Raw genomic sequence first — 17,763 nt, forward strand, 5'->3', positions numbered from 1 at the left:
ATGCAGAGTGGGCCGAAAACAAGACATGAATTGTAGCAGGACCCTTGACCCATGATGGGACCATGAACCAGAAAGGTGGAGGCTGGAGTGGTGGAGGAAAGCTTTTCCAGCAGCATGAGCAGTGATGTTGGTGCAGAAAGATCAGTGTAGTGAGTCATATTCAAGGACCGCCTTGTTGGGAGAATGGCTGTGATTGGTGTGTGACTGATAAGGTATGCTGATTCAATCAGTGGCTGTCAGCTGGGGTGTATTACTTCCGTGTCCTGCATGAACTAACGCAATGCTTCATTTTGTGCAGTTGTTAATTTGTGTTTTGTCTCAGAGTTTTATAAATTGTTCAGTGTTTTGGCATCTGGTATACCTTCAAACTCATGTCTTGGTGTCTGAAACAGCACACCCTCACAAACACAAACATTTGAGATTAAAATACTATTTTTGGTCTGAGTGCATGCTTACTAGACTTACCACATATTTTACATAATGGTCTTGCCATAATTTCCTATCAGAGTACAGCTGGAAAGAGCTTGCGTCTGTTGAGAGAAAAACAATGCAAAATGATGTTACACTTCTGTGATTCAGTAAATTAGGATAATTTTTGTATTTTCCTCAAATCACAGTTATTCCTGATAATTCAGATGTCACTTTGGACAAAGTTCTGCATCAATAACTGCATTAAGTCAAAGCTTTAAGACCAACTATGTTATTAATTTAAATGTCCAACCCTAACCCTAATCCTAAACCAACCGACGGCTTCTTACTCTTTGGACATTTTAGTATGTCTTAACATGTTGGGCCTGAGATTATCTTATTTCCTCTTACTCATAACTCTAACCAAACATAACAAAACAACAAGCAAAAGGAGAGATCATTGTTACATCACAAAAAAAGGTTCCTAATTTTAATATATATCAAAATACAGATGTTGGATGACAACCCAGACTTACATCAAAAAGCATTTACATCAAAATGCAAACATCACATACATTCACTGAACAGCGAGTATGAAAATAAAATGCATATTTGTCTCTAGAAATGTTATCAAATTGCATTTTAATGCTGAAACCATCTTAAAATTTGGCACTTTAAATGTGTTTGTTTGTTTTCTCAGACAAAAACTTGAAAGTCACGTGACATGGATGCAGAATACATTAGAAAAATCGTAGCCCTCCCATTTTTTGAGCCATTATTGAGAAATTGGATGGGTCTGGTATAGAGGATTTTTGACATACTGGTGTACAACTATGTATTTTTTACTCTCTGTTACCACCGTATGTCATTTTGCTGGACAATCCAAATAAAATAAAAAAAACTTCAAATTAGTGTAATTTTACAACACAAAATTAGTAATATTCTGCTTGCCAAAAATCAAAAGTACATTTATGAACATGAGTAAGCATCAAGTGTAACATTTAATCTTTAAGACTTGATTTTAACACTTTAATTTAATATGAACAAATGTCTGAATTTATTTCTCAGAATTAAATTCCATTATTCATCATCATCATATTACTTATACACTGTTAGCCGTACTGTTTTTCTGTTTAATCTCAATATATTTAAAGCTGCAATTAAATAGTTCATCATCATCATCACCATCATTTCTTTATTCACACCTCAATTAAAACCATGTACAACATATTCATTTTGAGTTGTTTGAGCAACGAACAACATCAACAGTGTAGTTTTCTTACTTTTAATAACTACAAACTGTGATTCAGGTCCATCTGATCGTCAGACCTGGACATTTGAAAAGTTTACACATCCATATTTGTAAACTATTTAGGACTGTAATGTTTCTCTTAATATAAATATATAAGCATGTAAGTACATAAGGATTTGTTGAATTTACTCACCAGGTGAAGTCCTTATGGTGTCGTAGCTCATGAATGAAACTACTTTCTCAGCTTACCTATAAAACACCTTTCGGGGAGGGGTGGGACTCTGTACTGGTATGACAGTAATGACTGGTATGACTGATAAGACTGACAGCTTACCATTTTTTATTCTACTAAATTGATAAAAATCTGAGATCAATTGTGAATGGTCAGTATTGTCTGAAACAGGTTTTTAGATCTCTTTAGAGATGTACCAGTGTTGCTAGAGCCACAACAATGGATCAGCTGACTGGTTTTAGGCGTGTTTTTGATACTCAGGAGGAACAGTGAAACCTTAACTTTAAAATCTTCTGATACCAAAAAGTATAAACGTGACTGTGGTGAGATGATGCTAATAAACATCCATGAATTCTTCAAATATTCTGCTCAAAGTGACAAAGGTTTGACCTAGTACATAGTTTATTATTTCAGGTACCGCTTTTATCAAAGCAGTCGTCTTTCGTTATGTTGCAGACGTGCACAAACCCAAGTATATTCTTCTATATTATAGACAGGGTTAATTAATGATGACACTCACTGATTTAATGCATTTCATAGCCTATTAGCCTAACTTTAACCACAACAAACCTGACCCTAAACTACACCAAAACCGTATTCTGTTTTTTTAACATTTGATACAAGCAAGCAACAACGAGCACAGTGAGTGTTAACAGTAAATGAGGAAACTGGTAAAACACGTCCACAGAAAGATGCCCTGTGACATGAACCCAGTAAACCATTATAATGTAATATGATACCTAAATGCTCCCAAAAACAAGTCTTAACAGTGGCAGCACAGATTGAGAGGTGTACTGAAAACTGAAAACCAGTTCTTCCACACTTAGTTAGCTGTGGTAGAGATGGCCACATTTATGAATAGCACAAAATAATTATTCATTATCTTTCATACACGTAATTAGAAATATTAAGGTGTAAACTGAAAGTCTGCAGTTTGTGCTACTTCTAAATTGAAGCCTTTTGAACATTTACAGTATGTGTGGCACGCTTTAAAGTAATATCTTGATGATTTTTTACTTCCAAAAATGAGAAAGAAAGTAAAGAGCCGAATTTGTTCCAGTGATACACATCAGCCAGCTCTCTCTGTCTCATGCACGTGTTCACATGTCTGGGTGTTGATATCAGTAGCATCAGTGAGTGACTAAGAGATTGATCACTGAGGCTTTCTAGGATTCTGCAGAGTCTCAGTTTGAGTAGATGAGTGAAGTTTTTAGGCTGTAAAACCAGCAGGAACACACTAAGATGTTAGAAACCACCACATGCGGGCGATGATTACAAGTAGTTTTATTTTCTGCACGTTTACTGTATTTGTGAGAGCATGTGTCCTACATACAGTAATAGTGTTGTAATGGTGAGTGTAGCAGCCAATAACGTAATAATGACCGAAAACAGAATAATGGCCAATAACGGAATAATTTCACCCGGTTTTTAATGTAATAAGCCAGTTACGTATTAACTTGCCAATAACGTAATAAAAGCCCTGAACCAATAACCTAATAACTTTCACGTTATTGGCCTGGTAAAAAAAATCTTTCATGGCACTTAGTCTTCCTATTGTCTCCTTTTAAATATTTGCTTAAAGACCTGACAACACCCATACAAACCCCTACACTCTTTCTTCCTCTCTATTTGTTTGATGGTTAGAATGATCTCCAGTCCGTTCTTCTGCTCCTGATGAGGTGATAGCACACGTTTGCAAACACAACTGTATGATATGAATGTATGATATGAAATCTCTGTATCTCACTGTTAAAGATTTTCAATTTGTTTTTTTAATCTTAAAGGTCAATCTCTCTTGTAGAACCCATAATTGACCACTAGATGGCAATGGATTGACAAGTTAGCCAGCCTGACTTTCTTGCACACATGTTGAAAGCTAATCAGTTTATTTTGTTGAAATTCTTGCACATACAATCTTTAGCGTATTTTGCTGAGCTGCACTTGTGAAGCTGACCACCATAAAATGTAGTTACCAGTGATGAAGATGAAGAAACTGAGATGAAAACTGATGGGCACAAGTTTGTTTGAGTCTAATAAGAGTTAACTGACTATAGCTAATGCCCCTCCCCCCCAATCCTGAAGTCAGACGCTGTAAAACAAGCAATCCTGAGTCGTTGGGGGATCCAATAGATCCACTACTGTAGATCTACAGATATGTGCAACAGCAGGTATTTTCTTCCTTAATTTAAAATCATTCCTTTTTTGGGTGACATCGCCCAATTTCCTAATTGCTGAAGAATAAGACCATTTTCTGACAAAAATAAACACTCACAGATGGCAAAAGTAGATTTTTTTTTTAACTTACACCAGTCAAAATCATAGTGTTCTTTAACAATCAATGTATTCCTTTATGATTACTCTTTTCTTAAGTCATGGCACGTGTAGTTGTACATTTATAGACCCAATGACCATTTTCACCACCCATATATCCTCTATCACTCCACTGGAGATTAACATCAGAAAATCTCACTTAGTCATGACAACAAAGCCAGCTATATTTTCTGAGATGTGGTTGAAGGCTTAAAAAGATTGAAGTAGACCTTTTAGTTTGAAATCAGTTTTTCACATCTTTTAATGTGGTTTTCTGAGAGTATGTACAAACATTGAGGAGCACCTGTAGGATGTTTCATTTGCACATTTTAGAAGTAGTTAAAGTTGTAAACACCCACACTAAGAATATTAAAATCAGTACTGACGTTAAATTAAAAAAAAAGTTTCAGAGTTCAAAGTATTTTACATAATACAGCAAAACTTGCTTATATAGGCAAAAATACATATTATGTGATTTCCTTCAAGAAAATGCAGTAGTTCTTTACTTTAGCAAGTCTAAAATTACTCTCCATCAATGCACAGTGTGAACTATTATTGATAGTCAGCTAATGTATGAGACCCCAAAATGGGATTGTATGCTGATGATATACTACTACTACTACTACTACTACTACTAATAAAAATACAATATAATAATATGGTAAAAGCATCAATATAAAAGACATCATACAAATAAGAGCATAACAGCAGCAGCCAGCAAGATTAATTAGAAGTCAAAGGTTCTCAGCTGGTCAGGAAAGTCATTCTGTAAATGATGGGAAGCAGAAAAGAAGGCCCAATCAGCCAATGGTGCTGAGCTTAGTCCAGAGGGATGGGATGGCATGACCAGACGGGGAATAAACAAACGTTTGACCAGAGCGTTTCTGAATGTAATGGGGCTGGCAAAGGAGTCCAAGTTGTTTAATAACTGATATGCATGAAGGAGTGGTGTGGTTGCTGAATTTCATCAGTTGGGTGACGGAATAATTCATCATGCCAGTCGTGAAGAGATGAGCCTGTTGTTAGCCATTAGCCATCGACGTGATGCACAGAGGAGTGGAGTCATACCATAAAGTACGTGGGACACTAATGTTTCTGTGTGGAACTGTTTAGGACTGTTATATGGTATGATTTTTTGTCCTTGTTGGAACTTGTGTGGTTGAGTAAGTTACAATCTATCAATTGTTTTGTTTCAAAGGTCCACAAACAGAAAATTGTAATAGTCCATCCTTCCTATGACAATAGCATGCATGGGGTTCCCTAGTCAGACTGGGACAGAAAGCCTCTGATTGACACAACGCACCAAAATACATAACATCCTGATGTAAAGAGCTACCACAGTCTTACAACTACAATACTGTTGTTTTGCAGGATATTACAAGATGCTGCAAGCATTGTCTTCTGTGGCTTTCTTCACATGCTCCTGTATCCAGTCATTTATTTCTTCGTCATGCACTTTCTTCAGGTTTTGGATTTCTTTGTATTGAGTAGGAAGCCTGAAACTCACGTTAGCTATTTCTTCTTCCTGCTTTTTCTTAAGTTTGTCAAAGTCTTTCTTCAATGCCTTGTTCGTGGTCAGCTGACTTATCATGAAATCCTGGTTTTGCTGGTGCTTCTGCTTCATATCCTCCATTTCTTTGTTGTGCCTCCTTGAAAGAGCTACAAAGTCGGTCATGTATTTCTGTTTGAATTCATTTAAACCTTCAGCCTGCTGTCTTGCCTCCTCTTCATGTTTCTTCTTCATTTCCTCTACTTTTATTTGAATGCTGTCTTGTAATTCTTTCCATTCTTTTTGTTCCTGTTCTCTTCTGATTCGGTCTTCTTCTTGACGTCTTTGTTCATCTTCCTTTCTTTCTCGCTCATATTCTTCTCTCAGCTTGTTCAGTCGTGTTTGCTCTTCCTCTTTTCTCCGTTGATCTTCTTGATATCGTTTCTCCCACATTTCTTTTTGTTCCTTTTCCCAAGCCTGTCGTTCCTTTTTTATGTCTTCTCTGTTCTGCATCAACTTTGTGTCCACAGTTGTCTTGTTTTCTGATTCAGATTGAATTTTTTTCTCTACAGATAAACATTTTTCTTCCCACTGTTGTCGCTGAATTTCTTCTTCTTTTTTCTTCTCTCTTTGCTGGTTTGCTCTTTTTCCCTGTAATCTTTTCTTCCTCTCCTGCTCTTTCTTAATGTGTTCCTCCTTTTGCTTGAGTGCTTTGTTTTTCTCTGCTCTTTCTTGTTCAATTTTTTTCTTCTTCAGTTGCATTTCTTCTTCATGTTTTCTTTCAAGGTCCCTCTTTTGTTTCTGTATCTCTCCTTCTTTCTCTTTCATTATCCTTTTCATTTCCTTTTGTATGGCTGCCTCAGCTTCTTGGAACATCTCTGAGGTGTAGTAGCCTCCACCATTTTTCCTCACCAGTGACTCCACCTTGGTCAGCAGCTGCTTGACTTGATCACAATTCTTTTGATCATTGTTATTGAAGACCTGGTATCTTCCTCCACATTCCATCATCATTTGTTTGACAAAGTCTTGGCTGTCTTCCTCTATGTAACTCTCAATGGTTTGTTTTCTAAGATCATCTCCTCTAGTGAATATGATGATGATGAAATCTTGCGAGTTCTTGCCGAAAAACTTCTTGATCAGCTGCACGGTTTCTTTTTCCTCTTGTGTAAATCGACCGATCTGCAGCACCAGTAAGAACACATGAGGTCCAGGAGCCAACATGCTGATGCATTTCACAAGCTCGTTTTGAACTTCCTCATTGGACAGAGTCGTGTCGAATAAACCGGGAGTGTCGACAACAACAACAGGTTGGCCATCAATCTCTGTTTGTCCTTTTTGGCAAAGCTTGGTCACTGCATTCATGCTGGCTCTGGATCTAAAAAAGTCTTCCCCCAAAATGGTGTTTGCAGTCGCACTTTTCCCACTGCCAGTCTTCCCAATCAGAACCATCCTGAGATGCTCTGGTCTTGAATTTTCACAATCTGCCATTTCATAAACATGTCTTGCAACCCGAGGCTTGGCCATCATGTCTTTTGTGAAGCATCTGGGACCGACAGCTCTCATCTTTTCCACAGTATACAACACTTCAGAGATCTGCTGCTTCTTTCTCACATTGAAGACAACATATCTTCCTCCAAATTTCTGACGGAGCTCCTGGATGTCTTTGTTCCTTTTTATAAAGTCAGAAACAGCTGGAGCTTTAGGATCTGACTCCACAGTGAACAGAATCATGACGAAGTCATTGACTCGAGAGCTGAATTGTTCTTGGATGGTCTTTAACTCTCCCTTGTCTTCATCAGTGAGAGGATCTAAAGGAAGAACTACGATGAAGGCATGGACACCCTCAGGATCACAGAGGGAGATACACCTGAATGATTCCCTCTTTGCTGCCTCCTGAGGTTTTCCATACAATGCAGGCAGCTCCACCAGAGAAACCTGACGTCCAGACACCTCTCCCTGATGTTTAACACACTCTGAGTTGTCAGAGTGACCAAACTTTCTCTCTCCTAGAATAGCGTTAGCAACTAAAGTCTTTCCAGCTCCAAATCTCCCACACAGTACCAGGTTCAGAGAAGGTTTGGGTGCTGGTTTTGGTTTTAGATAAATATGTTCCTCTGTCTCATTGCACATGAGATCATCCCTTTGAGTAAAATTGAGATGTCTTCCCCTGTTGTCACTCACTATCTTCTCCATTTTGTCCATCAGTACTTGAGGATCACCGTCAGGAAAATCTCTTTTATCAAGGTTGATACTGTGCTGCCTCTGACTGCAGTCTTGGATGAGTTGTTTCACTGAGGAATTAAATCTCCTGTCATTTTGTGTTGTGATGACCATTGAGTATTCAAAAGCATCTGGACCAAACACACTCAGGATGGACTTCATCCTCTTTCTGTCCTCTTCAGTGAAATCAGACGGCCTCACTAACAGCAGCAGAACATTTGGTCCTGGAGGACAACGGACGACACATCTCTTCATCTCGTGTGTCACTTTGTCCACAGACAGACTGAAGACGTCTGGTGTTTTCACTACTGTTACAGGCATTCCCCTCCACTCGCCATGGGCAGTAGCTTTCTTGGGAATATTCAGATTGGAGTCTATTTTCCCTGTGATGAAGTTGCTGAGTGTTGTCTTTTCATTTTCATTCTTTCCAAACATCACAATCCTGAGATGAGATGCTGTACAAAAACAAAAAACATCATTAATAATATTGCTATAATAGCAGTTAGTTCATTGTCATTATAATATAATTTTCTCTTTTTGTTTGTATTTTTGACATTGATTTCTTAATGAGAAACCATGATTTTAACCTGCCATACCAAGGAACCACATCAATTATTTCGTAGTATTAGGTACAGGAATCTGTTAAACAGCCTCCAGTTTGGCCTGAACTGGGCACAGTTCAACCTGACCCACCACTTTACCCAGATAGATGACTGTTGCCTTTGCAAACTCACATTAACAAGGTTAATTGTCCATTTAGCCCACAGTACCCTATCAAACAATGCATGGATGCGCTGGAGACGTTCATCCCAAATGTCTCTGAAGATGATTACATCATCTAAATAGACACAACCAACCAGACCAGAAACCATGTGATTCATAGGCCTTTGACAAGTAACAGACGCATTGTGAAAACCAAATGACCAAACCTCATATATGAGTAAAGTCTAGGGGTATGATTCTTGCTTCAGTGCGAGAATCCCGCAAAAGCCCCCAATTTATCATGAACTGGCCCAGAGTTCAGACAAAAAAAGAGGAGAACACATGTTTGAATAAAAAAACAAGCTTAATTTATTAAATTCATTTACATAACTAAACCAAAGCTGTACATGTTGACTTAGTTGAACCAGTAGTGCTACAGAGTTGATAGATGGCGCTAGCCAGCCACTACACAACCCACGAGTTTTGACCGTCACTAGAAGTTCATTCATGGCCCTTAGTAAAAGTTTTTTCTGTTGAACTGAATATTCAAATTCAGGAGAATAGAAGTTAGCTCATTTTGAGCAAAAAAATACTTTTTACCCACAATGTGTGTATTGTTGGAGAAATAATCTGTATTAACATCATATGACAACACCTATGTGATTATATGTACAGTATAAAAAAGTCGTAGCCACCTCGTTAATTTAAAGATGTGTGGCAGGCAATGAAGGTCTCAGGGTCATTTGGTAAAAAGTTGAACCAGGTTTAACCTTTGTTGGACTTCAGTGGCCAGTGAAATACATACAAGTGCAGATTTCTGTTGGATTAGTTTGTTAACTCTATTAACATCATGTTTGTGCAATGAATTATAAAATTATTACTGCTGTGTTAACTTTCTAGAGTTGTAAATTTTGTTTTACAAACTGTGCAGTGTTTTGGCATCTGATATACCTTCAAACTAATGTCTTGGTGCCTGGAACGGCACACCTCCACAAACAGAACCATTTGAGGGGCTGACACTATTTTTATTCTGAATGCCCGTAACTAGACTCACCACGTGCTGTAGATCCTGATCTTGCCATAATTTCATATGAGTGGAAACCTGCAGGAGTACAGCTGGAGCAAGAGCTTGTGTCTGTTGAGAGAAAAACAATTTAAAATGATATATTACACTTCTGTGATTCAGTAAATTAGGATAATTATTGTATTTTCCTCAAATCACAGTAACTCTGGATAATCCAGAGGTCACTATGGACAAAGTTCTGCATCAATAACTGCATTAAGTCAAAGTTTTAAGACCAACTATGTTATTAATTTAAATGTCCAACCTTAACCTTAACCCTAACCCTAACTCTAACCCAACCGACGGCTTCTTACTCTTTGGACATTTTAGTATGTCTTAACATTGTTGGGCCTGAGATTATCTTATTTCCTCGTACTCATAACTCTAACCAAACATAACAAAACAACAAGCAGAAGCAGAAGAAGAGAGATCATTGTTACATCACAAAAAAAATGCTTTCTAATATGATTAGCATTCTTTTGTGGTTACAGCATTTAACATTTTCAGGAGCATTCAGTCTTACTTTTGGTTTAAAAAAATGGTGCAAACCAACTAAAATACTAAAGATATATTATATTAAGATATTTTTGAATTTTTCATCTTTCCAACCCTTATTATCACTGACCCATACATCAGTTTAATAGAAGAAAAAAAAACAGACTAAACTTAATGTCACTTAATATTACGATGGTTTGGCAGACCAGTTTTGCTGCTGAAACATTTCATAAAACACTACATGCCTTTTCTTCTGTGGCTTTCTTCACACGTTCTTGAAATGCTCATCTAGCCAACACTTATATGTCATTGATCCATTTATTGTCAAGCACCAAAACAACAAGCACCTTCTGTGAACTTGTGAAGTAGGATTGTCTTTCCTTAGTTTTATGACATTTTTGTGAAACAGTGAGCTGAAATCTGCAAAGAGTGGAGGATAAAGTTACTGTTTCTAGGATTGGACTAGCAGTCTTTCTGTATTAAAATGCTTTCAAGGCCCAACATGCTGAACCACACAGATGACATCACTGACTTTGCCTGATCGGGCTTCGTCTTCGGACTGTGCAGGCGTCTACTGAGTGTGTTTGTTTAGCGTCTTCCTCATTCTCCTGTTGGCTTTGTTCCACCTGATAGGACAGAATTACCTTAGTCATTCCTATCACTGTTCCTGTGACTTCATGTTATTCCCAGCACTGCTCCACCCACCTACGCTCAGAGTGGAGGTCTAATCAGCAGCAATGATTCAAAACACCCGATTAAATTAATTCAATTATCAAACTAACAAATTAGTGTTTTATGTAGTTAATGACTCCAGTGTGGAGTTAAAGCAGCTGTTCTTTCATGACTGTGCCTTGAACTTACTAGAACATATGTACAGTTTATGTATAATATCATTTTACAATACAAAATAAAAAGTATAAAGCTTTAATAAACAAACCATAAGTGATGTAATTTTGGCACTTTAATACAATATGAACAAATACCTGAATTAAATGCCATCATTTAAAAAATATAATCATATTACTTGTAGGCTGTTAGCTGTATTTGTTCCTCTGTTTAATCTCAATGAATTTAAACATGCTGACTTTTTTTTAATAGCATAAACAAGCAACATCAACAGTATATTGTTCTTACTTTTAATAACTACAGACTGTGACTCTGGTCCAGCCGATCACCTCAACAACTGTAATCATTGTCTTAACACAAATGTATAAATGTTGGATTTACTCACCAGAAGCGATCTATTTATGGAGTCATGCTTCCTCTCAGCTCATGAATTAAAGTACTGGCTCAACTTACCTTTAATACACCTTTCCTGTTAGAGTCGGGGGGGAGGGGGGCGGGACTCTGCACTGGTATGACAGCAATGACTGGTATGACTGGCAGACTGACAGCTTACCATTCTTTAATCTAATAAGTTTATTAAAATCTGTGGTCATTTGTGGATCTCTGTGGATGTCTTTAGAGATGTATTAATGTTACTAGAGCCTCTATCATGGATCAGCTGACTGGTTTTAGGCTCGTTTTTGATACTCAGGAGGAACTAATGCCTCTACCAATAGATCATTTACATTCTCTAGTTTTTATTTAGGTTTCATTGAAAATCATGTGCAGAATCATATTCATCATATCTGCTGTTTCATACACAAGGTAACAGTTATGGTACAACAAAAGAGACGGAGACTATAATGACAAAGAAAAATATAAAATAAAGTAGACTATAAAGCAAGATGAAATAGAAGAAATAGAATTATATCAGTATACCCATAGCAGGCCTCCACCTTTTAGTGAATATGTGTTTTTGAAGTCTATGGGAATATGTTATTTGTTATTTGTTGCCCATTTGATATATTTCCTTTATTTTTCAGTCCACATATTGTGTGTTGTTGGAGGGTCAGGCTTCAACCACCTCACTGTAATGCATTTAATTGCTGTTGTTTATAGTACAGTATCTGTAAGAGATATTTTTTGGCTCTTCCTTCAATACCTCTTGGTAATAGACCTAGTAGGGCCACCATTCTCTAGTTTTTGTTTTTTTTCTCATTCATTTTTTATTGAAGTGCCCGAAACATATGCAAACACAACACTTTATTTATGCATGTACAACCATCAACCTTCAAAACTTAAGCCCCCTTCCCTTCCTCTCATCTTCCCTCCCCACCTCAAGACTCCCCCCACTCTAGTTTTTAAAAGAAAAAAAATCTTCTGATACCAAAAAGCAGAAATGATGATAATAAACATCCATGAATTCTTCAAATATTCTGCTTAAAGTGGCACAAGCTTGACCTACTTCTACATATGTACTGTATAAACAAACAGGACATGCTTATCATTGTTTGTCTTCTCTCCATCTTTACTTTATCTGCTCTGTCTTTCTCCTTGTTCATACGGCTTGACGGTAGCACTTTGCTTATTATCACAGCAGTCGTCTTTTGTTATGTTACAGACTTCTATCTTTCCCCACTCATACACAGAGATACATATCTTTATACTTCTGTTTTAATGGTGACACTCATTGATTTAATGCATTTACCTCAACCTATTAGTCTAGCCCTAACCACAATAAAAAAAAACCTTATCCTGTTTTTTTATGTGCGTGTGTGAAGTGCTTTAACCCTTGTGTCATCCTCCTGGGTCAAATTGACCCCATCTCTCTTTTGACTGTTCCTTCTTCCCTCTTTCTTTAATTTTTCCTTCCTTCTTCCCCTCCTCCCCTCTTTCTTGGCTCCCTCCTCCTTCTTTCTTTCCTTCCTTCTTTCCTTCCTTCCTTCCTTCCTCCTAACTCCTTTCTTTCCTTCCTGCCTTCCATCCTCATTTCCTTCCTCCCTTCTTTCTCTCCTAAATTCCTCCCTCTCTTCATCCTTACTCCTTTCCTTCCGTCCTTCCTTCCTTCCTCATTACTCCTTTCCTTCCTCCCTTTCTTTCCCCCCCTTGCTTCCTTCCTCTTTTCCTCCTTACTCCTTTCCTTCCTTCCTCCTGTCCTTCCTAGGCCTGAGGACAACAGGAGGGTTAAAAAGAGACAGTGCTTTTATTTTATTGACGTTTTAAAGTTTATTTCCTTATGCCTAATGTATGACTTATAACATTTTATACAAGCAAGCAACAGCAAGCACAGTCAGTGTGAACAGTAAATGAAGAAACTGGTAAAACAAGTCCACAGAAAGATGCACTGTGAGAAAATAAAAAATTCAGTAGATGTAATTATTTGTAATATGACACTCACACGCTTCAGGAAACAAGTCTCAACAGTGGCAGCACAGATTGAGAAGTGACGACAGGAAATAAAAACCAGTTCTTTCACTCTGAGTACGCTGTGGTGGAGTTTACCGCATCTATAGCTCAAAATAACTATTCATGACCTGATAATCAAATGAAAACCTTTAATGTTTAGTATTTCTTGATGCTGTGTCAGAAAGTGTTGATTCAACTCTTTTGTCATTTCTGAGTCTGTAGTTCGTGTTGTTTCTGAATTGAAGCTTTTTGAACACTTTACAGTATGTGTGGCACGTTTTTAAAGAAATGCCCTGATGATGGTTCGCTCACAAATAAGGAAGACAGTGAAGAGGGGAATTTGTTCCAGATCACACATCTGTTGACTTTTTATTTATTTTTTACATATACAAAGAACATGAGATCATCATGGGTGTTACAGTTAAAATCAAAGTATTCTTTTACACATACATTATGGTTTAATGCCATACTATTCAAGGTGCATACACAATCCATTTTTCCCAGTGTTCAGTACATTTCTCCAACTGAAGTCTTAAAACAAAAGTAAGTCTCTCCATACAGTAAATTTCTTGAATGATCCCACGCCACTGGTCCAATGTTGGAGGATCTGGTTGCAACCATTTCCTAGTTATAGCTTACTACATGAAGTGATTCATCAATCAGGTTTTCTAGGATTCTGCAGAGTCTCAGAGTTTGAATACATGACTGAAGTGTTTAGGCTGTAAAACCAGCAGGAACACACTAAGATGTTAGAAACCAGCAGATCAAGGCGGAGATTACACATAGTTTTATTTACTGTATTTGTGAGAGCATGACTCCTACATAGAGTAATGGAGCTTTTCCACTATACAGTTCTAGCACGACTCGATTCGGTCTCCACTAGGGATAGTACCTGGTACCTGCTACTTTTTTAGTATCTGCTCTGCTGAGGTTCCAAGTGAGCCGAGCCGATACTAAAATGTGACGTCATCAGACTGCCGGCCTGTGATTGGTCAGAGAGTCTTTACTGGAAGAGTCACGAGCCGTCCCACACAAGAATCAAACCCGCCATTTTTAAATACCAACAACAACGTTACAGTCATTGATGTGATTCATCACTCAGGTTTTCTAGGATTCTGCAGAGACTCAGTTTGAGTAGATGAGTGAAGTTCCAGCAGGAACACACTAAGATGTTAGAAACCACCAGATCAAGGCGGAGATTACAAGTAGTTTTATTTACTGTATTTGTGAGAGCATGACTCCTACATACAGTAATGGAGCTTTTCCATTATACAGTTCTAGCACGGCTCAACTCGACTCAGGCTTTTCTGTGTTTCCACTAGGGATAGTACCTGGTACCTGCTACTTTTTTAGTACCTGCTCTGCTGAGGTTCCAAGCGAGCCGAGCCGATACTAAAATGTGATGTCATCAGACTGCCCGCCTCTGATTGGTCAGAGAGTCTTTACTGGAAGAGTCATGAGCCGTCCCACACAAGAATCAAAGCCGCCATTTTTAAATACCAACAACAGCGTTACAGTCATTGATGGACTGATAAATCATTTTTTATGGACATTATAGATATTTAAAGTTTTGATTTTGAGAGAATATATTAGAGGATTATGGGAAAAATGTCTAAGTGGTGTAACCATAAAAACTTTGTACCAAATAATTCAACTTGCTTAAAAACAGTAAATAGTCAATAAAACACCATATCAACTAGTTTGGCATAATCTTACATTATAACTTTTATATTAAATAAAGCTAATGGAATACTATTGTTCTAAATATTAAATTTCATCTGGAGAATCATGGAGATCAGGAAACATAAAAAATAAATTGTGGTTACACCATTTGACATTTTCAGGAGCATTCAGTCTTGCTTTTGGTAAAAAATGGTACAAATGTCATTCAAATGATACAAAACCAACAAAAATTTAAATGTACATTTTAACAAACCTGATGCTGCTTTTAAAACTATTTTTTAAAGATATTTTTGAATTGATCATCTTGACCCTTATTATCACTGACCCATACATCAGTTTAATAGAAGAAAAAACAGACTTAATATCACTTAATATTAACGATGGTTTGGCAGAACAGTTTTGTTGCTGAAACATTTTATAAAATACTACATGCCTTTTCTTCTGTAGCTTTCTTCACACGTTCTTGTATCCAGTTACGTATTTCCTCGTCGTGTATTTTCTTCAGCAGCTCGATTTCTCTCTCCACATTTTCTTTGTCATGGAAACAAAGCGCCGATTTCAACTCAATAATGTCTTGTTCTTGTCTTTTCTTTAGTTTATCAAAGTCATTCTGATACGTTTTGTTTCTGCTCAGCTGCCTGATCATGCAGGCGTCTTGCATTCGTTGCTCCTCCTTCATGGCCTTCATCTCTTTCTCGTATCTTTCTATCGCAGCTGATGCATCGCTGGCGTATCTGTGTCTGAAATGATTGCATTCTTCGGCTTTCTTTCTGGCTTCCTCTTCGTTTCTCCTCTTTATTTCCTCCAGTTTCTTCATATGATTCTCTTGTACTTCTTTCCACTCTTTTGCTTCTAGTTCTCTCCTGATCCGTTCTTCTTCTCTTCTTTGGTTCTCATATCTTTCTATTTCCTGGTCGTACTCCTCTCTGAGCCTCCGAAGTCGCGCTTGCTCCTCCTCTCGTCTCTGTTCTTCTTCCAGGTGGCGTTTCTCCCACCATTCCCTTCTTTCTTGCTCCCAAGTTTCTCGTTCTTTTCTCATCTCCTCTCTGCTCTGTATTAAGAACATCGTGTCAGCGGATTCCTTTCTTTTGGATGAATATTTTAGTTTTCTGTCCAGAGTTTCAACTTTTTGTTCCCACTCGTGTCGTTGGAATTCCTCGTGCCTTTTCATGTCCCTTTCTTCTTCTTCCCTCTGTGCTCTCTCCTTGTCCCTCTTCTCCTTCTCCTCCCTAATGTGTTCCTCCTTGTCTTTGACTAGTTTGGCTCCCTCTGCTATTTCTTGTTCAAATTTGGGTATGAGCTCTGCCAGTTTGTTCCTCTTCACTTGCATTTCTTCTTTGTGTTTTCTTTCAAGCTCTCTCTTCTGTCTTTGGATCTCTCCTTCGTTCTCCTTCAGTATCCTTTTCATTTCTTTTTGTATGGCTTCCTCTGCTTTTTGGAACATCTCTGAGGTGTAGTAGCCTCCACCATTTTTTCTCACCATGGCCTTAACTTTGGTCAGCAGCTGCTTGACTTGACCATGACTCTTTTGATTATTGTTATTGAAGACCTGGTATCTTCCTCCACACTCGATCATCATTTGTTTGACAAAGTCTTGACTGTCTTCTTCTATGTAACTCTCAATGGTTTGGTTTTTGAGATCATCTCCTCTGGTGAATATGATGATGATGAAATCTTGCGAGTTCTTGCCGAAAAACTTCTTGATTAGCTCCACGGTTTCTTTTTCCTCCTTTGTAAATCGACCGATCTGCAGCACCAGTAAGAACACATGAGGTCCAGGAGCCAACATGCTGACACATTTCACAAGCTCCTGTTGAACTTCCTCATTGGACAGAGTCGTGTCGAATAAACCGGGAGTGTCGACAACAACAACAGGTTGGCCATCAATCTCTGTTTGTCCTTTTTGGCAAAGCTTGGTCACTGCATTCATGCTGGCTCTGGATCTAAAAAAGTCTTCCCCCAAAATGGTGTTTGCAGTCGCACTCTTCCCGCTGCCAGTCTTCCCAATCAATGCCATCCTGATACACTCCTTCCTCTGCACGATCCTAAGAGGCTCTCTTCTCTGATGTTCATAATCTGATTTCTTTAAAAAAGATTGATGTGCTGTTGCCCGATTCAACCGAGGTTTGGTGGTCATTACCTTTGTGAAGCCTCCGAGTTGCACAGCTCTCATCTTTTCAATGGTATCCAGCACCTCAGAGACCTGTTGCTTATCTCTGATGTTGAAGACGACGTATCGATCACCATAGCTCTGACAGAGCTCCTGGATGTCTCTGTTTTCCTGCAGTAACCTCATATCCACTGGAGAGTTAGGATCTGACTCCACAGTGAACAGAATCATGGTGTAGACATTGGCCCGAGGGCTGAACATGTTCTGGATGATCTTTAACTCGTTCTTGTCTTCATCAGTGAGGGGACCCATAGGTAGGACCAGGATGAAGGCATGGACGCCCTCAGGATCGCAGAGGGCCATGGACTTGAATGATTCCCTCTTTGCTGCCTCCTGAGGTTTTCCATTCAAGGCAGGCAGCACCACCAGAGAAACCTGACGTCCACACACCTCTCCCTGATGTTTAACACACTCTGATGAGCTAGTACCAAACTTTCTTTGTCCCAGAATGGTGTTAGCTGCTAACGTCTTCCACGCTTTAGATCTGCCACATAGTACCAGGTTCAGA

The 17,763-nt window shown here is 38.3% G+C and overlaps 1 protein-coding gene across 1 annotated transcript in view; it reads right to left on the reverse strand.

Annotated features, from left to right (window-relative positions):
• LOC128364324 (centrosomal protein of 120 kDa) overlaps positions 1 to 17,763 on the reverse strand; it is a 140,218-nt gene that overhangs the window by 31,821 nt on the left and 90,634 nt on the right. The window contains 1 exon segment of the mRNA XM_053324865.1: positions 5,710 to 5,736. Within this exon segment, the coding sequence (XP_053180840.1) occupies positions 5,710 to 5,736 (27 nt within the window).

Source organism: Scomber japonicus, chromosome 9, assembly GCF_027409825.1.
Source record: "Scomber japonicus isolate fScoJap1 chromosome 9, fScoJap1.pri, whole genome shotgun sequence".
NCBI lineage: Eukaryota > Metazoa > Chordata > Actinopteri > Scombriformes > Scombridae > Scomber > Scomber japonicus.